At 38.7% G+C, this 20308-nt stretch overlaps 2 protein-coding genes across 4 annotated transcripts; one reads left to right on the top strand and one right to left on the bottom strand.

The window, feature by feature from the left end:
- Positions 1-5870: 5870 nt before the first annotated feature.
- On the top strand, positions 5871-8123 carry LOC18015318 (cyclin-B1-4). Its single transcript, XM_006397310.2, has 5 exons — positions 5871-6119; positions 6610-6713; positions 6806-6958; positions 7046-7752; positions 7837-8123. The coding sequence occupies exons 1-5, from the start codon at positions 6074-6076 to the stop codon at positions 7961-7963; spliced, it is 1137 nt and encodes a 378-aa protein (XP_006397373.1). The 5' UTR covers positions 5871-6073; the 3' UTR covers positions 7964-8123.
- Positions 8124-8841: 718 nt separating this feature from the next.
- LOC18015319 (stomatal closure-related actin-binding protein 1) lies at positions 8842-13533 on the bottom strand. Of its 3 annotated transcripts, none has more exons than XM_024154799.1 (13): positions 13394-13533; positions 12623-12909; positions 12021-12149; positions 11739-11831; positions 11138-11278; positions 10891-10959; positions 10687-10770; positions 10417-10597; positions 10015-10131; positions 9696-9754; positions 9435-9569; positions 9203-9352; positions 8842-9107 (listed from the first exon to the last, which is right to left on the bottom strand). In XM_024154799.1, exons 2-13 carry the CDS (start codon positions 12902-12904, stop codon positions 9060-9062), a joined length of 1488 nt encoding a protein of 495 aa, XP_024010567.1. In that variant the 5' UTR covers positions 12905-12909; positions 13394-13533; the 3' UTR covers positions 8842-9059. The 3 variants fall into 3 exon arrangements, with proteins under 3 accessions (XP_024010567.1, XP_006397374.1, XP_024010568.1); XM_006397311.2 differs by having other exon boundaries at positions 13388-13533; XM_024154800.1 differs by lacking the exon at positions 13394-13533 and having other exon boundaries at positions 8847-9107; positions 12623-12904.
- Between the last annotated feature and the right edge of the window lie 6775 nt (positions 13534-20308).

The following is a 20308-nucleotide window of genomic DNA, read 5'->3' on the forward strand; positions in this document are numbered from 1 at the left end:
ATGTGTCGTATGTAAGATGGCTAAGAGTAAAGTTCAACCTCACGGTTTGTATACTCCTTTGCCTATTCCTTCTCAACCTTGGACTAATATCGCTATGGATTTTGTAGTTGGCTTACCTCGAACCAGAAATGGTAGAGATTCTATTTTTGTAGTTGTTGACAGGTTTAGCAAGATGGCTCACTTCATCGCTAGCCACAAGACAGATGATGCTGTGAATGTAGCTAACTTGTTTTTCAGGGAAGTAGTGAGACTGCATGGAATGCCACAGGTTATCGTTTCAGATCGAGACACGAAGTTCTTAGGACATTTTTGGAGAACGCTTTGGGCTAAGCTGGGAACAAAGCTCTCATTCTCGACTACGTGTCATCCTCAGACCGATGGACAGACCGATGGACAGACCGAGGTGGTGAATAGAACGTTGTCCACACTTCTAAGGACTTTGGTGAAAAGTAACCTCAAGACATGGGAAGAGTGCCTGCCTCATGTCGAGTTTGCTTACAATCACGCTAAGCATTCCGCTACTCTCTTTTCTCCTTTTGAAATTGTATATGGGTTTAATCCACAATCACCTCTAGACTTGATCCCTTTGCCTTTAAGTGGAAAATGCAGCTTGAATGGCAAGGAGAAAGCTGAACTGGTCCAAAGAATATATGCTAAGGCTAAGGAGAACATCGAGAAAAAGACAAAGCAGTATGAGAAGCATGCCAACAAAGGACGAAAGGAGCTGATTTTCGAAGAAGAAGATCTGGTGTGGATCCATCTGAGGAAGGAGCGATTTCCAGCTGAGCGAAAGAACAAGCTAATGCCCAGAGTTGATGGACCATTCGCAGTCATCAAAAGAATCAACAACAACGCCTATCAGATTGATGTCCAAGGTAAGTATGATGTTTCTGATGCTTTCAATGTTTCTGACTTGCTTCCTTATGTTGCAGATTCAGATTTGAGGACAAATCCTTTTCAAGAGGGAGAGGATGATATGATCATGACCAGCTCAGAGGAGGAGGAACCAGAGGTAGCTGGAAGGATCACTCGTTCCAGAGCTAGAGAGATGGCTAAGGAGGCTCACGCACTCATGGCCGCAGAGGACATCGATCAACTGGAGGCTGGAGCTCACATCTTCAACATCTCTATCTTGAAGAATGAAGAACCCAGTAACAATGACTAGGTAACTTAGGTGATGATTCTGTACTCTTTTCCTTGGTGAGGATTTTGGAAGGCAAGGAGGTTCTTCTCCAAGGTTTTTAACGAGGCAGAAATCATTGCTACGTCGAGTTACTTAGAAGTTGTTACTAATGGGTAATAATGTGCAAAGTCACAATGACTTGTGCACTAGTGTTTTAGGCGCACCACTTAGGTTTAGAAGGGACGCCTCGCTGTTTTATTTTTAAATTAAACTTCTTGTTGTTTTATTTCAAACTTCATGTAGTTTTGTTATTAGGGCTGCGATTTTCTCTCTTAGTCTATAAAAAGAGAAAATCGCCTATGTCATATTCAGTGAAGAATTTTGATCAAACTTTTAACGTGTTCTTCTCTCTTTGATTTCTGAGAACTAAAAAACTCTGAAATTCGAATCTCTTAAAAACTAATTTGTTTACAAGAGATTCTTCTATATCTCCATTCCATCGATGTCATCTTATCACACCACATCCACCCTCTAATCTCACTCGATCCGCCGAACCACCATCACCATCTTCGACTCGATCCTCAAGCCATCGCCACCATCGAACCGATCATCACCACCCCATCACCTCATCGCTATAGTTTGTCCACAAAATCGCTGCAACTGTTGCCTTTTCTTCAGAGTTGATCACCTAGGATCGTATCAGATTCAAAAACCCTAGAGAGAGGCCGCCGTTTTTGAAGGAGGAGCCGCCACAGGAGGGCATCATCGCGCCTCCGCCGTCGATTCTGTTGTTCGTTTTTCTTCCTTCTTTTCTTTAATTTTCTGCACTTTCAATTTCGTTTATGATGCTTTGTTACAATATGTTTGAGTAGTTACCCAGTTGGGTTTAAATGGATTTTTCAAAGGGAATTTCATGTGTCTTTTCTTATGAATCGATAGATTTAGGATTATTAATCTTCTAGATATTTTTCGTTTGCCTTTAATCTTACTGTGTGATTCTCTGCTGGCCACTTAGAAGCCGATCTGATATGATATGTTGCGAAAGTTTTCATTGATTGTCTGAACTAGGGTGAAACGAGCAATAATTCTATAGGAGTGGAAACCTACCTGTAGTTGAGTTGTGAATGTTGATGAGTCTTGTTCTGCTATTGCATCTTCTCCCTTCCAGGATCAGAGTGGAAACCAACTGATCAGTGTTGCGAGAGATAGTTGTTTAGTGCTGCAAAAGTAGGCTATTCATACTTTCGTGCCTCGAGTTCTAGAACATACGTAGTTGATTACCTTTATCACATGCTTAAAATCGATATAGTTTAGTCCATGAATCCCTGCGAAACCCCTTGATGCCCAACTTTTGTTTTCATTGCTTACAACCCTTGCTTTTCATTCGCTTATTACCTGCTTTCATTCGCCCCTGGTTTAATCGCTTTTTACTTGTTTTATTTTCTTTCGTTTTTCAATTGCTTTTACTTGCTTTGCTTTCTAGTTTAGATTTCGTGACAACCAAAACCCAAACCTATTTAGTTCTAGTCTGATTTAAGCATTGTCGTGAATTCGTACTGAAACAACTAAGTCTCTGTGGATCGATACCCTAAGTACTACAGCGCACATCTGTGCACTTGCAGACATTTAGGGGTTATAAATTTAAAACCTGAAGCTTAGTAAAACGAAAACAACAAACCCCGCTTTTGCTTGCAATCAATGAGGCATAGACAATTTCACGTAGCCAATGACAGACTTTACAAAAGGTTGGACTGTATTTACCAAAACCCGTATTTTCCCATGGACAACTTTATGTGGTTATATCACATGTTACTTCGAGAGCTGGTTTGAAGATTCTGATAACAAATACTATGGGTAAACCTCAAAACAATACTTTGAACGTTGTATATAAGGCCATCTTCCAAAATGTAAGGAAACAATAGTTTGTTTTATTTGTTTTAGTTTAGACGTTTACTAATTAAATAGTTTATTTTAATGACACTTTGGTTTACTTATGCTTCAGAATTGATATTCTTTCTCTTTTTTCCATTAATGATTGTCCTGATTGTTGAGAATCGATACTTTTATTAAACATAAAGGAAATCAAGTACAAAACTATAATGGTCACCGAAACAAATTGCAACTTAATATTGGAATGTTGTACATCAGCAAATATTGATGCACATAACGGTAATAGTCACTTTTGATAAAGTGGTGTGTTTTTTTCAAAAGTACTATTAACCAACTATCAAAATTTATGGGGTTATTAACAATAGACATATCATAATAACAACAAATACTCTTCGAAATTTTGAAATGTTTATATAATATCTAAGCTTTTCACCATTATAAAAAAAATTATTCATGATATATAGTTAGTATGTTAGAGCAAGAGAATATTAAAACTTATCATTTCAAAAGACTATATATAACTTACAAACTTCCTACTTATCAATGATCACCTCTATAATTTTTTGTAATTAGCTTTGTATCGCAAGTCCGCGCTTAGCCCGGATCCCCCACCTAGTTATTCATTAATCACCGAACATATCTTACATAAATAACATGAATACAGAAATTGTAACATCCTTATCCCAGACTTCCTATGAAAACCGGAAATTTTTTTAAACGACATTCCATTAATTAAGTATATAGATTCTTTTTTTTTAAACTTTTTTATTCGATATTTTTTTTAAAAAAAAATTTGAAACGACAGTCCATTAATTTTTAAATATATTTTGTTTTTTGTTTCTTTTAACATTTTTGTTAGATTTTTTCTAAATTTCAAAAACAGAAAAAATGATAAATACTAACCTATATATAATAATTATCGAAAATACTAACCTAGATCTAATTTTTTTAAAAATGGTCGATGGCTTTTATACACCATTCCATAAGAGAGATATATTTCATTTAAAAAAACGTTTTGATTAATTTTTTTTCTAGATTTTGGTTTTATATAATTTTAAAAATGGTTTGATTGACTATGAAATTAAACATTAAACCATAATAATTTAGACCGGTTTGTTTTAAGTTTTTTTACACATCATCACATAAAAACCAATAAAAAAAACATGTAATTGCTTAATATGACTAAATGATCTTTTTGCAATCGAAACTCATTTTGGAGCTGACACGTAAGCGAAAGATTGTGAAATTTGCTATGAGCGTGACACGTAAGCAAATCACTACACAAATAAGTAGTTAGAATGAAGAAGAAGGAAGAGGTTAAACAATTTTAAAAGTTGTGAAAAAGGTAGAGAAAAGTGGCTGATATTTATACTATATAGCTTTTTAAAACGATATTCTATAGCTTTTTAAATAGATTCCATTTTTTGTTTTCTTAACATTTTTGTTAGATTTTTTTCTAAATTTTGGTAACATAAGAAATTGTAAACACTAAGAGATATATAAATTTTTTTTTTTATCAAAAACCATTTTTGTTAAAATTTTTCTAAATTTTGGTTTTATAAAAAAATTTAAACGGTTTGGTTGACCACGAAATTAAATATTAAACCATAATAATTTAGACCGGTTTATTTTAAAAAAAATTTACACATCATCAGTTAAGAACCAATTAAAAAATAACATGTAATTTCTTAATAGGGTTAAACGGTCTTTTTGCAGCCGAAACTCATTCTAGAACTAACACATAAGCGAAATGCTGTGAAATTCGCTGTGAGCACGACACGTAAGCAAATCACTACACAAATAAGTATATAGATATAGTTGACAAATGTTTGTATCCACAATATGCTATCCAAACTAACTTGTTCACATTACTTTGTCCATGTTCTAATTGTCTGACAAGTTGTAATAATCCTAAAAATTTGTCTGGCTAAACAAAAACAGTCTCAGAATCAAGATCTAACTTGTAATAGAGAGATTATATAGCCCTGAAACTGTAACAATGACAAATCACATTTGATCCAAACGATATGATAATCAAGATTTTTTTTCTAAAAATACAATTTTGAAACTAGGCAAACTTACAATTTATTCTATACTGGCGCATATATAAGCTTGTTCTCCATGTTGTGGCATCGAGACAGAGGTACCGAGCAGCATTTGTATTTAGGTCGACCAAACTCACTCGCCAGAGTCAATATCTCTGCTGAGATATATTCTCCTTGTTTGTTCTGGCCTTGTTGTTAATCAGCTGTGGTGGATGTAGTCGCCGTTGGTGAGATAAATAGATTTGGTTTTGATAGCAACGACGAGATGTCGTCAAGGGTTGCTCGCCATCGAAATCGAGGAAATGATCTTTTTTTTTTGGGTTGTAAAATGAAAGAAATTGATTGGAAGAGATGAGTGTTCCAATTAATGAAGGTATGAATATTTTTGCACAGCATGAAAGTGCCTCAATAACTAGAGGTGTCTTTTAGTGTAAGTAGAGTATATAAAAGTGTCTTTCTGTATAATTATTTCTTTTACTAATCCAAGTCTATTTGTATCCGTCGATTGATTCCAAAAAACAAACAAAGAAATTTACAATTTTTGTTTTTGTTAATAAAAAAAAACTTTACAAATATGTTATATGTATTTACTATAAACGCTACACACTCCTAGGCTCCTCTTGTCTCCAACGGCTAGTAAAAAGTAACAATAAACAATTTATTACGAAAACTAATTTCAAACCCTTAGATCCTAGTTAAAGTTAAATCTACGGTGAAGATTCGATTCACTAAAAAACATGACCGTTAAGAGAGAGCTAAAAACGTTCTTTTTAAAATAAAACAGTGCCTCTCTCCTTCACTACGAATCTTCTTTCTCCACCATAAACAATTTTACGCTCGAGAAAATAGAGAAGTTTGAACCGGAAAGAGTGATCACAGAGAGAGAGAGATAGTGGCGTCTGATTTGGTTGAAGCGGAGACGGGGAGTAATCGTCTCCGAGATTTCTTTTCTTCTCTGTTAACGAGTATCGGAGGAGCGTTACTTCAGATCACAGAAAAGGAAGAAGATTCAAAAATGGCGTCTAGAGTCTCTAACCTTCCGAATCAGCGAGGAATTGCAGGTTTTGGTTTCTGGGTTTCTTCGTATTGACTTCCAATTTTTTTCTGGGTCTTGATTAATTGATGTGTTATACTTTTTAATTTTGATTTTGGTTAGTATTTCCGATGTTTTCTATGATTTTCTCCTGAATATTTTGCAACTGCGTTGGTTCTTGAGTGAATTTGATCTGATTTTGCTAGGTTACATATACAACCAAATTAATTTTTTCTGATATCACCGTGAAGACTCGAAATTTGTTCTGGATCTTGATCAATTGATCTGTTCTTCTACCTTTTAATTTAATTTTGGTAAAAATCTGTAATGTTTTATTTGATTTTCTCCTAAATTTCTTGCAACTGCCTAGGATTACTTTTTTTTTTTTATTATTGAGATTGAAAAGAACTCTTGATTCGATCTGATCTATGAGTCCTAAAGTTTCTGTTAAGTTACATATACAACAAAATTACTAAGTATCTTTATTGATGGGTTTGTGCTGTAATTGCAAATGTTAGGCGAAGTAAAACCGACGAATGTTGCGGGACATGGAAGACAAAATCGAAAAGCTCTTGGAGACATTGGAAATCTCGTCAACGATCGAGAAATTGCAACCGGAAAGGTAATTCAAATCTCTGATCTCTTTCTTTGATCATGCTTCAGTTTTCTCCCAAACTTTCTTGAAACTCATAAAACTGTATCACGTATCTTCAGGATCTTGCGAGGAAGGCGAAACCGCAGCAGCAGAAACAGTCAAAGGCCGAGGTTATTATCATTAGCCCTGATGAAAATGAGAAATCTTGCAGACCACATGCTAGCAAAAGAGGATCCAAGACTTTTACAGCAACATTAAGAGCTCGAAGCAAGGTAACTATAATTCCAAATCGTTTCAGTGGAGTTTAACTTCACATTGTTTGATGATTTTAAAATTCTCTTTTTATCTTCTTGTAATAGGCTGCAAGTGGAGTCAAAGATGCTGTGATCGACATTGATGCTGCGGATGCGAACAACGAACTTGCTGCAGTCGAATACGTCGATGACATTTTCAAGTTTTACAAGACTGTAGAAGAGGAAGGAAGAATCAGAGACTATATGGGATCACAACCTGAAATCAATGTGAAGATGAGATCGATTCTGATTGATTGGCTTATAGACGTTCACAGGAAGTTTGAGTTGATGCCAGAGACGCTTTACCTCACCATTAACCTCGTTGACCGGTTCCTATCTTCCTCAATGGTCCCAAGAAGAGAGCTTCAGCTGTTGGGAATAAGCGCCATGCTTATCGCCTGCAAGTACGAAGAGATTTGGGCTCCTGAGGTTAATGATTTCGTCCTCATCTCGGACAACGCTTACTGCAGAGAACAGGTCTTGGCTATGGAGAAATCGATCCTACGACAAGTGGAATGGTACATCACTGTCCCGACGCCTTATGTTTTCCTTGCGCGTTACGTTAAAGCTTCGGTTCCTTGTGACATTGAGATGGAGAAACTGGTGTTTTACTTGGCTGAGCTGGGACTCATGCAATATCCTATGGTTGTTTTGAACCGTCCTTCGTTGCTGGCTGCATCAGCGGTTTATGCTGCGCGTCAAGCCCTTAAAAAGACACCATGTTGGTCTGAGACCTTGAAACATCACACTGGCTACTTGGAAGATGAGATAGTGTAAGCTATTAGTCACCACTTTATGTTTAATTCAGTTTCTTTTTTGCAATCGTGGAATTATAAATTGTTTGGTTTTGGTTTCAGGGAGCACGCGGAAATACTGATGAAGTTGAGGGACTCAGCTCCAAAAAGTGCGTTAAGAGCCGTGTTCAAGAAATACTCTGTCTCAGAAAACGGTGAAGTTGCGCTTCTGCCTTCGCTGGAGGACTAATCTGTTTCTTGTTCATGAAGAAACAAACCCAAGTCTTGTTGATCATGTAGCTAAGATGATCTCTTTATGTTTGCTTTACTCTCTGTGTTCTTTGTTTGGTTTTAGATTGGAATCTCTGTAAAATCCGTTATGACAATGGACAAGTTTTCTTTTTTGCTTTTCCATTCTTTTAGTTTCTCTTGGATTCCTACAAATTGTGTTCTAATTTCTTTTTTTTATAACTAAATTGTTAATCATTTTGTCACATATCTTATAGTTAATTGGCAAAAGCTTTGTTCTTAAAATATTTTTATAAATAACATACAACTACTGCTATGTTCAATCAGATTTTGACCAACGCAGAAGAGGTGTAAGACCATCTCCACTAGTGTAACTCATTTTGAATCCCATAAAATTTAGTTAATCGAGAACGAGAAACTGATTTTTCTCCTTAAGCAATAAAACATATAAAAAAGAAAGAACGATCCTCCACGTCGCCCAACAAGACCGTCTCCTATGCTCATTAGCGAAGGATCGGTCCATAAAAAATGTTGGATTTTCCATTTAAATTTAATTACTTTTGCCTAATGAAATTGTCCCTAAAAATGGGAAGACACCCTGATAGAGCTGTCCTAACTAAAACAAAATGCAACAAAATAAGCACACACAAAAATTATTGCTAATTTAGGAGACAAATATTTTATAACTAGTGTGTAGTAAAATTTGTCATAGACCTTTTGTTTCTTTGTTTTTTCTCCTACCAAAAAACTATTTTTGAATAGTGTAAATGTGAATCATAACAAAAAAAAAGAAAAAAAAAATCATTCTTGTTCACTTTAACTTTCTTATAAACAGAGAGAGTCATGCTCTTAAAATTCACCCTATTAAAATTTAAAAACATTTGTAGTAAAAACACTTCCGTTATATTCGTCAAATGTGTTCAATCAAGTAAGATACGCCACAAAACAAATGAATAAGAAACAAACCACCCGTTATATAGAGATTCCACAACATCTTCACTGATTCTTTCTTTTTTTACACAACAGACATAGAAACTGCAATCAAACAAATGCCTAAACCCTATCATAAACTACAAAACAAATCCTCTTAGGGAAACTTAGTTAAGATCCGTCTCTGTTCTGTCGTCTGGGCCGGTAAGCGTCACCTGCAACACATCAATCAGTTTCATACTCAAAATCCAACACCTCTTTTCAAAAAAGCATACAGTTTTTAACTCCATCTTCGTTGATAAATACTTACATTGCAATCACAAGCGAATCTGCGTGCAAGCATGATCGCAGCGTTTCTTTCTCTCTCAGACTCGAAAGCAACCACAAAGGACACTCCTTTCTTTGCCTGCCAATAAACTGCCTGAGCTGCTGCGTTTCCACCTCCTCTCACCCCACATAGCTATTAAATATGATCAAAAGATTATGACTTTAAGGTGTCTAAAAAGATGACGCTTTAAGGGCGAAAAAAGAGTATCGCTTACCTGCATTGCGCTAGAGTAATACTCTTTAGCAATCACTGTCTTTCCTTTGCAAAGTTTTATCCTCATTTTACCAACGTGAAACAAGTGGATAGATTCTGATGTGTGGTCTTCTCCACTCATCTGAGTCACAACTACCTGTCAATTACAACAAGGGCAATGACTTCTGAAGCTGCTATAATATATATACCAATGACATATATTCTTTAAAACCAATACTAGTACCAATCCATCCTAGATACGATAGCTTAAGAGAAGGCTTACATTGAAATCAACATCATGTTTCCGTACTAATGCCTCCACGTAGCTACCCAATCCAGCAGCTGCATTAAATCAGAACTTTTTAAAAAGCTTGCTTTTCATCGAGTAATGATGAAATCAGTACCATTTTCAATAAACTGATAAAGTATACTTTCTCATAATTGAGTAATGTATGGTTAATTCGATATATTTTCTTATTTTCTTTATAGGGTAAGTAGTGGTAACCATGAATATAACTAGAACAGCTACTAAGCAACACAACTTACACGAAGCATTTAACCATGGCCACATAATTAAGAACCCTTTCCAAGGAACAACGAACCTGGATCAATCTTTCCCACTGTGGATAATGAAAGCGTATGGCCATCGTAAATGATATCAGCATGCAAGGCTCGTCCAACGTCAAAAGGCTCAGGAGCGTATACTGATTTTGTGGCACCTGAGATAAGGAAATATTTTTCCTCAATGAGAATAACCTCCAACTTGATTTGGCTATAATTACACCCAACGATTTGAGATTTATCATTCCTGATTCCAAAATCTTTAGATGTAAGATCTAATTTGTAATTGAGATTTCAGAACAGAACCACAGCCTTTTTAAAAAATATAAATTCAATTAGGAAAAGCTCACCCATGACCATATATTATGTGAAAGAAAAAGTATTTTAAGACAATTTAATCAAAGAAAGAAAAAAAAATATATATATATAAAAGGTGAAAGGACCTGATATAAGCTCCTTCTTGCTGTCATCGGAAGATGAACGGTACCATTGCATCGTACACTTTGAAAGATCAGGAGCATCATTAGAGTAAGGTCTGACCCGCAAACAAGAACCTAGAGCTTCAGTGCCATCTATTTCATATAGAAGCGATATACTTTCCTCGCTCTTTCTGCACATTGCAAGCTGATATGTAGAAAAGTGTGATTCAGTATCAGAATCCATCTATCAACCCCATAACAGTCAGAAATGCGTTCATCTAGAATTCAACTAACCTTCTTTTGTAGTTGAAGAAAATGTTTAGATTTCTCTGCAAGCTGATTCCTCAGTGCTCGAAGCTCATATTCCATGTCCATCACCTAAAACAAAGCACATGATTGACCTATCAAAAACAACTTAAGATACTAAAGAAGCATCGACTTAGACAGACAAATCAAGCCATTTTATTCCTACAATTAAACCACCTTTCATTTACCCACCTTGCTTGGCTGATGAAGCATTTTAATCCGCCTAGCTTCTTGAACCTCCTTCATCAAATCTTCCATGTCCTGACATACAATTGTTAACAATACTATGTTTACATATACCAGACAAGACAGTAGAGCAACAACATTGTTTACATGTGCAAAAGTGAAATCAGCGTAAGCTGGAGATATCTTCAATGGCACACAAATCAACATTATAAGCATATGACCAGTACTATGATAGCCGGATATCACTACGTACCTGCTTCCCAGAAGCTCGAGACATCTGTTCATGTTCTCGCAGGGCTTCTTCCACTCTTTGTACAGCTGCTCTTGCACTTTCAATCTCAGCACGCGCAAAAGCTCTTTCCTCTTCGACAAGTTTCTTAGCATCCTCTGAGGCCTATTTAAAGAATGTTACCACTAATCAGCAAGAAAATTAGAACACATCTGCATACTTTCTAAGCCAAACCAAATGAAATGGTAACAACTGATTTAAAACGAACAACAGAAGAATAACACAGATAAGAAACCAAAGAACTTCATATCCCATGCAAGATTAAAAAAATTAATTGAGAATTGGAAATGAAAGATAATGTCTGTAAGGAAATACATCGTAATTCTTTATCAGAAGTAATAGATGATGAATTACTAATGAAAACAAACGGGACAATCTCTCACTAGCTCTGGCTACTTTAAGGACTTAACAAACACTACACGGTAGTAAGCATTGACCAAAAACATATTTGCTATTTCAGAATACCTTGTTGTTTCAGGTGAAATGACACAGACATTTCCTAACTGTTCACCTAAAGATATACGAGAAAAGAAAATCCGAGACCGTCTCAAAGAGCATGCTTTACCTGCTTCAAAAAAGACGCCAGCTTCTTCACTTCCGCTTTTTCTATGAAAAGCTCTCCTTCTCGCTGAGTCAACTGAACAGCTAAAGCTTCCACCTAGCAGAGACCACAATTAGCAAACATAATTAAGAAATAGAGGAACGTGGAAAAATATGCTGATGGTGGGTTTGCGAGACAATTTAAGAAGCAATATCAAAAGGGGAAAAACAGATTTCTCTTTTCAGAAATGCTAGTGAATATATCACACCGTGCCCGAGCTATATATGATGACTATAAAAGACTAACCATGGCAATGGCTTCCTCTACATCATCCTTGTTTCTACCTGCCACACGTCCTCTTAGAGACTCCAGTGCATCTCGAAGTTTCTTTAGAAGAACATGTTTCTCCAAGGAAGTTGCTTCTTTGAGTTTTGCCTGCACTCATTACCAACCAAATTAGCTTTAAATATTCTTCAATCATCATATCTTCACTTAGAATTGCCTTCCTAATCTGTATTTCTAACAAAATAGTATTATGGTTCTTAACAAGAAATGTTTCTTATAGATGAGAAGCTACTTTTTAAAATACTAATTAGGAAAGTACATCAAAAAATTTCTCAGATAAAACATGCAAAGCCAACTCATTTTCAACCAAAGTTTGACTAGCTAGTAACAAGGCAGAGACGCATTTAATCTATGTGAACCCAACAAAAGAGAGAACGTCGCGCGATCATTTTAGAACCTAACAAACGAATATAAGTCTAACTTAACTTCAGAGAAATTGAGAAGCTTCTAAACTCCATTCATAGTCCAATAGAATATGAAAAAAGAATGAGACATATAAGAACAAACATAGAAACAAATTTAAAAAGAAGACATCAAACATAGGATTTTAGGACATATCAGACCTCTTCGGACAGCTTAGCAGCTGCAGCCAACCCTTTCTCAAATTTATTGGCGAGGTCACGAACAGACATACGCTTCTGCTGGTCCAAAAGCTGCGCTGTCTCACGCGCAACAACTTCTTTCATTGACAGCACTTTAGGGTCATCTTTCACATCAAATATCTGATCATTAGCCCCAATTCTATAATTAGGAAATCTACTTGAAGCAAATTTCACATCTGCTGATACTGCTGGAACAACATCTTTGTGTAATGAATCCCGAAAATCGCGTGTAACCCTCGTCATTTTGTCTGTATATATCAAACACAATGGGAAAATGCTTAAGAAAATTAGATAAATATTAAAAAAACAATAAGACAGAATGCCAGGGATCCACAGATCTGTCCGAGAATATCCAAAAAAAAATTAAATCCAAACAAATTAGTAATAATGGCGATTATTCTCATCTTCTCCAAATGTTTTACAAAACAATGTGAGTTGACGATACCAATAAATTCCCCATACGTTTTAAGAAAATTAGATAAAGAGTTCGTGGAAGTCAAAACCCTAAATTACTAAAACAAAAGAGTTGCTAACAATTACTACCCTATACAAATTTAGTAACAAATTCCAACGAACAATAGAATCTGTGAGTAAATTTTAGGAAAATGAAATCTAAATTCAGAAACACAAAACACTTCCGGGGAAAACAAAATCATAATCCGAGAACAATGCCGGAAATTTTGGCAACGAATGTTGAATAGAACAAGACAGCGATGGGTAAAGAACCTTAACCCGAGTTCGATTGTTGGATCAAACTAATGTTTGTGTTGAAATCACAGTTTGAGAAGGTTGTTATGTCGGGAATAGAAGGAAGAAGATTGGTTTTGAGCAGAAGAAGAGGAAGAAAAAGTGAGGTTTGATAGAGTCGTAAGCATTAGCTTTACTGAAAAGTAAAGACCGTGAAAAAAATTGTGGCTTTGGTGGAAATAATGTGTTGTTATTTATTTATTTTATTTTATTTTTATGTTTATGTTGTATTTCCGATATTTTCTTTTAAAGTTTTTGGTTCAGACAATAAAATAAATTATTTCGAATTTTTTGAGTTTTTCAACTTCGGTTGCTGCGTGTCTTTGTTGGGTGTCACGGGTTCTGTTTTCGTGTTTAACTGCCACGAATGTTTTATTCTTAAATATAACGATTTTTTATATAAAAAGGGAAATTAGTCAAATGATGACATTAAACAAGAGTAAATTTGGTGAAACTAACTCTCTCGCATTACATAATCAACCAAACCATTTCTGGTTTTCCACTTGGAGAATTATCATTTAGAACTTGTCTCATCCTAAAATTAAAAAAAAAAAAACTTAGATTAATTTAAATCCTTAACGAGATAAAGATTAATTAAAATCATTAACAAAAAAAATTTATTTAATTTATATCATTGTCCAAAATGAAAATTTAGTTAACCAGATTAACATGGTAATTTAGTCATCGCCTTATTTATTTGTTAGTTGTGAATTTAGGACGTAAAGATTTTTAAAATTTGTCTCACGTCTTAGCATCCGACTTCGTGATACATTGAAGTCGAGGATTATCAACTTCTTACCGATTTTGAACGTGATTTCTTTGAGAAGATCGTATCACACTGTTTAAATCAATTAGAATCTTCTAAATATTCATGTCTATAAGAGATTCCCAAAGATTCTCATCCACCTTTCCAAGTTGTCTAAATACAAAGCACACACACTTGTTATACCGATTAACCCATTTAATTTCAACGGCTTGTTTTTATTTAGTTGTTCGACCTTTTTCTCATTTTAGATTCTTAAAAATGTTGTAAAGTATTAGGAAGTCATAGAATTAAGAAAATATCACTTTGTCCCACATCGTGTATTTATGTTTCTTACGTCCATATCTTTTTGTATATAAGCACAACATTGTGAAGTTAATAAACCAAGTCAAAATTTCATAGATCTAAAAGTTTGTCATGGTATCAGTGCCATAACAAAAAACAACTTTAATCACCAGTTTAAATTTTTCTCTCTTCTTCGATTCTTCTCGTAATCGCGATGGATTCGTGTTCGGAGGCTCTGTTTTTATCAATTAAAACAGAGCATCATCTTCTTCGTCGAAGCCTCTGTATTTTTTTTTTCATTAAAACAGAGCATCACCTTCTTCGACGATGGCTCAGAAAAACTCTTACAAGACCACCTCTCCTTATGATCTCAGCCCTAGCGATTATCCTAGTGCTATCATCTCCCAGCCACTCCTCAATGGCTCGAACTATGACGAGTGGGCGCTTAACCTTCGTATGGCGCTTAGCTCGCGTAAATAGTTCGGTTTTCTGGACGGCTCGATCCCTAGACTTGCTGACGGAGATTCTCCGCTTGAAGATTGGGTTGCCAACAACCATCCTATTGTTGGTTGGATCAAGCTCACCATTGAACCGAAGCTCCGATCATCCATCTCCACACAAGAAGTTGCCAAAGATTTTTGGGATATCATCAAAAACGATATTCCTTGAAGAGTGGAGCTCGTCTACAACAACTCCGCAATGCCTTGGCGACCTGCAAACAAAACGGTTCGTCGGTTGATGATTACTTTAGCCGCTTAAGCAAAATTTGGGATGGTATCGCAGAGTGTATGCACATGCTCAAAGTGTGAGTTTGATCTCAATACTGCTCACAACAAGGAGAAAGAGATTCTCAAAATTCATGATTTTCTTTCCGGACTCGATGATTGAATCCATGGAGTCATACGATCTCAAATTTTTGCTATCACGCCTCTTCCCGATTTGGACAGCGTTTATCAAACCATCTCCCAGAATGAGACTCTCAAACAGAATACAGCTCAAGAAGTCACGGTGATGAGTTTTGCATCTCAAGCAAATCAATCCTAACAGAACCCAGTTTTCACTCGCGACACTACTCAACTGAATCCCACTGCATCTTCAAGGACCTGGATTGTTAATCGGGATCCTTCTCAACAATGTACCGCTTGTGGCAAAACAGGACATGAAACAACATCCTGCTTCAAGATCGTGGGCTATCCCAAATGGTGGCGTGAAAAGCCTCGCAACAGACCTGATCTCTATGCTGCTTCCGCGGGTCGAGGACGAGGCAACCCTCCAAGAGCTAACGTCACCGAGATTGCCACAGCAAACTCTGCATCCACAGGTGTACCTCCAGTTATCACTGATAGTGATCGCCAAGGATTAAGTAGCCTCACCGATGAGCAGTGGAACATGGTCCAACGTATCCTTAATGCTGGCCGATCTACTACTCCTTCCAGTGGTAAGGGTACTATTTTTTTCTAGATTATTGATATTAGCGCTACTCACCACATGACAGGTCGCAGAGATCTCTTTCAGCAGATTCATGATATCCCTCATATTCCCGTGATATTACCAGCAGGATCAGATGCAATATCTTTGAAGCAGGGGACAATTCATCTCACACCGAGTTTGTCTTTGAAAAACGTCTATCTTGTTGACAGATTTCATACGAACCTCATATCTTTTGGCCAACTAGTGACAGATGAATACTTGGTTGGACAAGCAACTGATAAACTTATGATTTTGCAGGACCGCATTACGAGGACGCTGATTGGAGCGGGTGAAAGAGAGGGAAAGGGATAATACCGGTTCCGTAGGATAGATGTGTGAGCCAAAACTCGCACAACCAAAAATTTGTTAAGGAAAACTTTAAGAGATCCGAAATTTCTAGGGTTTATCGCAAGAATAGTAAGATCAAAAAAAGGTTTTGCTGAAAAGTGTTTTAGTCTTATTGCTCTCGAGTTGTGAAAAATTACATCATGAATTGTTTACAGCGACTATTTATATAGAGTCTATGAACCGCCTAGCCGAGAATCTCGGGAATGATTTTTGGAATATTTCCTTATCGCTTCGAGCGGCCGCCGCCATAGCACTTTGCCTAGGGTTTTTATGGGCGTAGGTCCTTTACAATCTTTGCTCATCTCATTAAAGAAGGACTGGCTCGGCCCAACACGAAGAAAAGCGGCTCGGCCCATTCTTCCTCTTGCTCAGCTCGGCCCATTCTTTGTTCTTCTCACGGCTTGGCCCATTTGTCTTCTTCCACGGCTCGGCCCACTCATCTTGGTGAGCACAGCTTGGCCCACTTGTTTTGTGGGACGGCTCGGCCCATATTCGGTGGACGGCTGTTCCTTCTTGCCAAATCGGTTTTCTCTAGTACTTAGTCATTTTTGAGATGGTTTTATCCGCTTGGGGTGAAACCGACCCCAACAGTTAGCCCTCCAGGTCGTCAGTTTCGGAGACGAGAGTGACGAGGTTCATTGCTTCTGGCCATGGGATAAACCATCGAGTTAGGCCGTTGCGAAACAATTCTAGGTGAGGCATTTTGGGAATAAAAATGCCGACCCGTTCTTCGACGAAGCATAATAGCGAGCCGCTTTTTGGCGAGGCTGTTTGAAAGAAAATGCCGAGCCATTTAAAAGATGAGGTTACTTTGACAAAGATAGCGCCGAGCTGTTTTCAACGACGTGGTGTTTACGTAGTGCCGAGCTATGTTTAGCGACGAGGCGTTTCAAGATAAAAGATAATGTCGAGCCGTTTCGTTAAAGGTGAGGCGTGGCGCAGTCTGTGCTGCTTGATGAGATATCCTTGGGAAAGAGTCTACGCGAGGCGATTTGATAACGGGGACAGACGAACTGTTTTTCCCCGAGTTTCTTTTAAAATGATGAGGCGTTTTTGAGAAAACTGTGTCGAGCCGAATAAACGACGAGGCGTTTTGTGAAAATTGTGTTGAGCCGAATAAACGACGAAGCGTTTTGCGAAAACTGTGCCGAGCCGAATAAGCGACAAGGCGTTTTGCGAAAACTGTGACGAGCCTAATAAACGACGAGGTGTTTTGCGAAAACTATGCCGTTCTTAATGACAAGACGCCCATAGTGCTACGGTGCACAGAAAGACTGATACTAAAGCTTTTCCAGAAAATACATTGCCGAGGCATGTTTGATATTGTCGGGGGAGAGTGTTACGCCGACGCACTTGATCTAGATACGGCTTGTTACTGGATTAAGTCAGGAGATGCCAAACCGACAAGGTTAAAAGATGCATAGAAGACAAGGCAAAACAGTGCCTAGAAGATGAGCCGAGACGATGGCTAGGAGACAAGGCAAGAGGATGCCTAGGCGACGAGGCAAGATGACGCCTAGCCGACGAGCCGAGATGATGGCTAGGCGACAATGCAAGAGGATTCCTAGCTGCCGAGCCGAGTTAACGGCTAGGCGACAAGGCAAGAGGATGCCTAGGCGACGAGGTAAGATGATGCCTAGGCAACAAGCCAAGATGACGCCTAGCCGACGAGCCGAGATGATGGCTAGGCGACAATGCAAGAGGATGCCTAGCTGCCGAACAGAGATAACGGCTAGGCGACAAGGCAAGAGGATGTCTAGGCGATGAGGTAAGATGATGCCTAGGCGACAAGCCGATGATGGCTAGGCGATGATACAAGATGATGCTTAGGCGACAACCCGATGACGGCTAGGTGATAACAAAAGAGGATGCCTAGCCGCCGAGCCGAGTTAATGGCTAGGCAACAAGGAAAGAGGATGCCTAGGTGACGAGGTAAGATGATGCCTAGGCGACGAGCCGATGATCGTGAGACAATGATACAAGATGACACCTAGCCGACGAGGCAAGATGATGTCTAGGCGACGAGCCGAGATAATGCATGGACGACGAGCCAAGATAATGCCTAGGAAACGAGTCGACCTAATGTCTAAGAGACAAGGCGAGGTGATGCCTAGGTAACGAGCCAATGATGGCTAGGCGACAAGATGATCCCGACGAGGCAAGATGATGCCGACGAGGCAAGATGATGCCTAGGCGAAAAAGGCAAAATGATGCCTAGGCGACAAGCCGAGATAATGCCTAGGCGACGAGCCAAAATAATGCCTAGGCGACGAGCCAAAATAATGCCTAGGCAACGAGTCGAGATAGGCGACAAGGAGAGGTGATGTCTAGGCAATGAGTACAGTAAAATGATGCCTAGGTGACGATCGAAGATAATGCATAGGCGACGAGGCGTCTTCGTTTAGATGACGCCGAGCCGTGGTTAGCGATAATGACGAGACAATTTTCATTGGCAATGCTGAGCTGTGTTTAATGATAACGACGAGGCGATTTTCATTGGCAATGCCGAGCCATGTTTAATGATAACGGCGAGACGATTTTCATTGGCAATGCCGAGCCGTGTTTTATGATAACGGCGAGGTGTTTTCATTAATGATGCCGAGCCGTGTATAACTGATATGTTCATAATTTGCATCATTTAGGTTGCATAAATCATTCCAAATCATGTTTTATTTCATGCATTTTAGGTCCTTAGGGTTTGTTTTAGAACTTAGGAGATGCATTAGGTCCCAATCAGTCTATTGCATGTTTTGAGTGTCTATCAGGTGAATGTGGAGCTGAAAAGATGAATCCAGGAGGTGGAATGGTGAGCAAAGCTTGAAAAAGTGGAAAAATTGGGTCCTGGGAGATTATCGGCCATTCTCGCTGGCCAGGAAGGTTTTACCGGCCATTTCCATGTACCGCGGGAAGCTTTACCGGCCATTTTCATGTACCGCGAATGAAGTGTATCGGCCAAAATCTCCGGGTATGAACGTGTCTTAGAAATCGCCTATCCGGGGAGCCTTCCGGTCCGATTCAGACGGCGGGTGCTTCATAGAAGTTGGAGAGCATTGCATCACGGTCTCTTAGCAAGTGGAATCGTGGAATTCGGACGCGTGAGCAGAGAGATAAGCTTGTCGGAAGGAACCCCAGTCTCGCAGGTATTCCGGACCGAGCAGATCAGTCCTAAAGGATGCGAAGGACGGTGCACTTCCAGGCCGATTTAGTTTCCGGGTCCTTCATGAGAACCAGAGACATTTGAGTCTTCTTTCCAGAACGTCCAAGAGCATTCAATTCGGATCTATGAGCAGAACGATACGGTCTCCGTAATGGACACATGTCTAGACGCCTCTCTCTGGTCGCGTACATGCACTGCAAAGATGTGCCCTCCAGGAAGCCTTACACTTCCCAAGCACCGAAGATTCCTTCACCAAAGTTGGAGATAAATGAGTCCTCTGTCTTCTGCAACCGAAATCATTCAATTCGGACAAGTCTCATAGGAGTTACACTCTCCGGAATGCGAAGTGGTCTAAGCTGCTCTGGATGCTGCGAGATGGTCTTGCGACTTGGTTAACCCGCAGGCCTGAAGATGAACGCCTGAATGCTGATGCTGCGAGTTGATATGTGCGGGTAAACTATCACTGGAAGAGGTCTGAAGCTCAAGAGCAAGAGAAATGCTAAGTCCACAATCGTGCGACTTAGGCATGCGAGTTAGCCGCGCCTGGAACTATGCCGCACGATCACTCGCAAATCACTCCGACTTGAGCCTGCGACCTGGGTGCAATAGAGACCAACCCGCACATTTTGTACATTCCCCAGAAACCGCCTTAGCCCTGCGAGTTGGAGAGGAAGGAGACCAAGCCGCAGCAACACTCGCAAAACACTCCTACTTAGGCGTGCGGCTAAGACAGGGCGATTCAGGCTTCACAAGACAAGTCTTCATCTACTGCGACTTAGGTGTGCGACCTGAGACATACTGGACTGACCCGCAGTAATTCCCACTTTATCCATTAAAGCCGGGTCAGGACCCGGTTTGTTCCGGGCTGACCCGGTTC

The sequence above is a fragment of the Eutrema salsugineum genome, unplaced genomic scaffold, assembly GCF_000478725.1.
Source record: "Eutrema salsugineum unplaced genomic scaffold, Eutsalg1_0 scaffold_28, whole genome shotgun sequence".
In the NCBI taxonomy this organism is placed as follows: Eukaryota; Viridiplantae; Streptophyta; class Magnoliopsida; order Brassicales; family Brassicaceae; genus Eutrema; species Eutrema salsugineum.

What these genes read in the sequence shown, in the direction of transcription:
- LOC18015318 (XM_006397310.2), top strand. Translation starts at nt 6,074, where the DNA reads ATGGCGTCTAGAGTCTCTAACCTTCCGAATCAGCGAGGAATTGCAG. An exon ending in GAATCAGCGAGGAATTGCAG is followed by an intron (nt 6,120 to 6,609) that starts GTTTTGGTTTCT and finishes TGCAAATGTTAG; the next exon opens with GCGAAGTAAAACCGACGAAT. An exon ending in CATTAAGAGCTCGAAGCAAG is followed by an intron (nt 6,959 to 7,045) that starts GTAACTATAATT and finishes TTCTTGTAATAG; the next exon opens with GCTGCAAGTGGAGTCAAAGA.
- LOC18015319 (XM_024154799.1), bottom strand. Translation starts at nt 12,904, where the DNA reads ATGACGAGGGTTACACGCGATTTTCGGGATTCATTACACAAAGATGTT. An exon ending in TGCTTCATCAGCCAAGCAAG is followed by an intron (nt 10,771 to 10,890) that starts GTGGGTAAATGA and finishes GCTTTGTTTTAG; the next exon opens with GTGATGGACATGGAATATGA. An exon ending in AGTGGGAAAGATTGATCCAG is followed by an intron (nt 9,755 to 10,014) that starts GTTCGTTGTTCC and finishes GATTTAATGCAG; the next exon opens with CTGCTGGATTGGGTAGCTAC.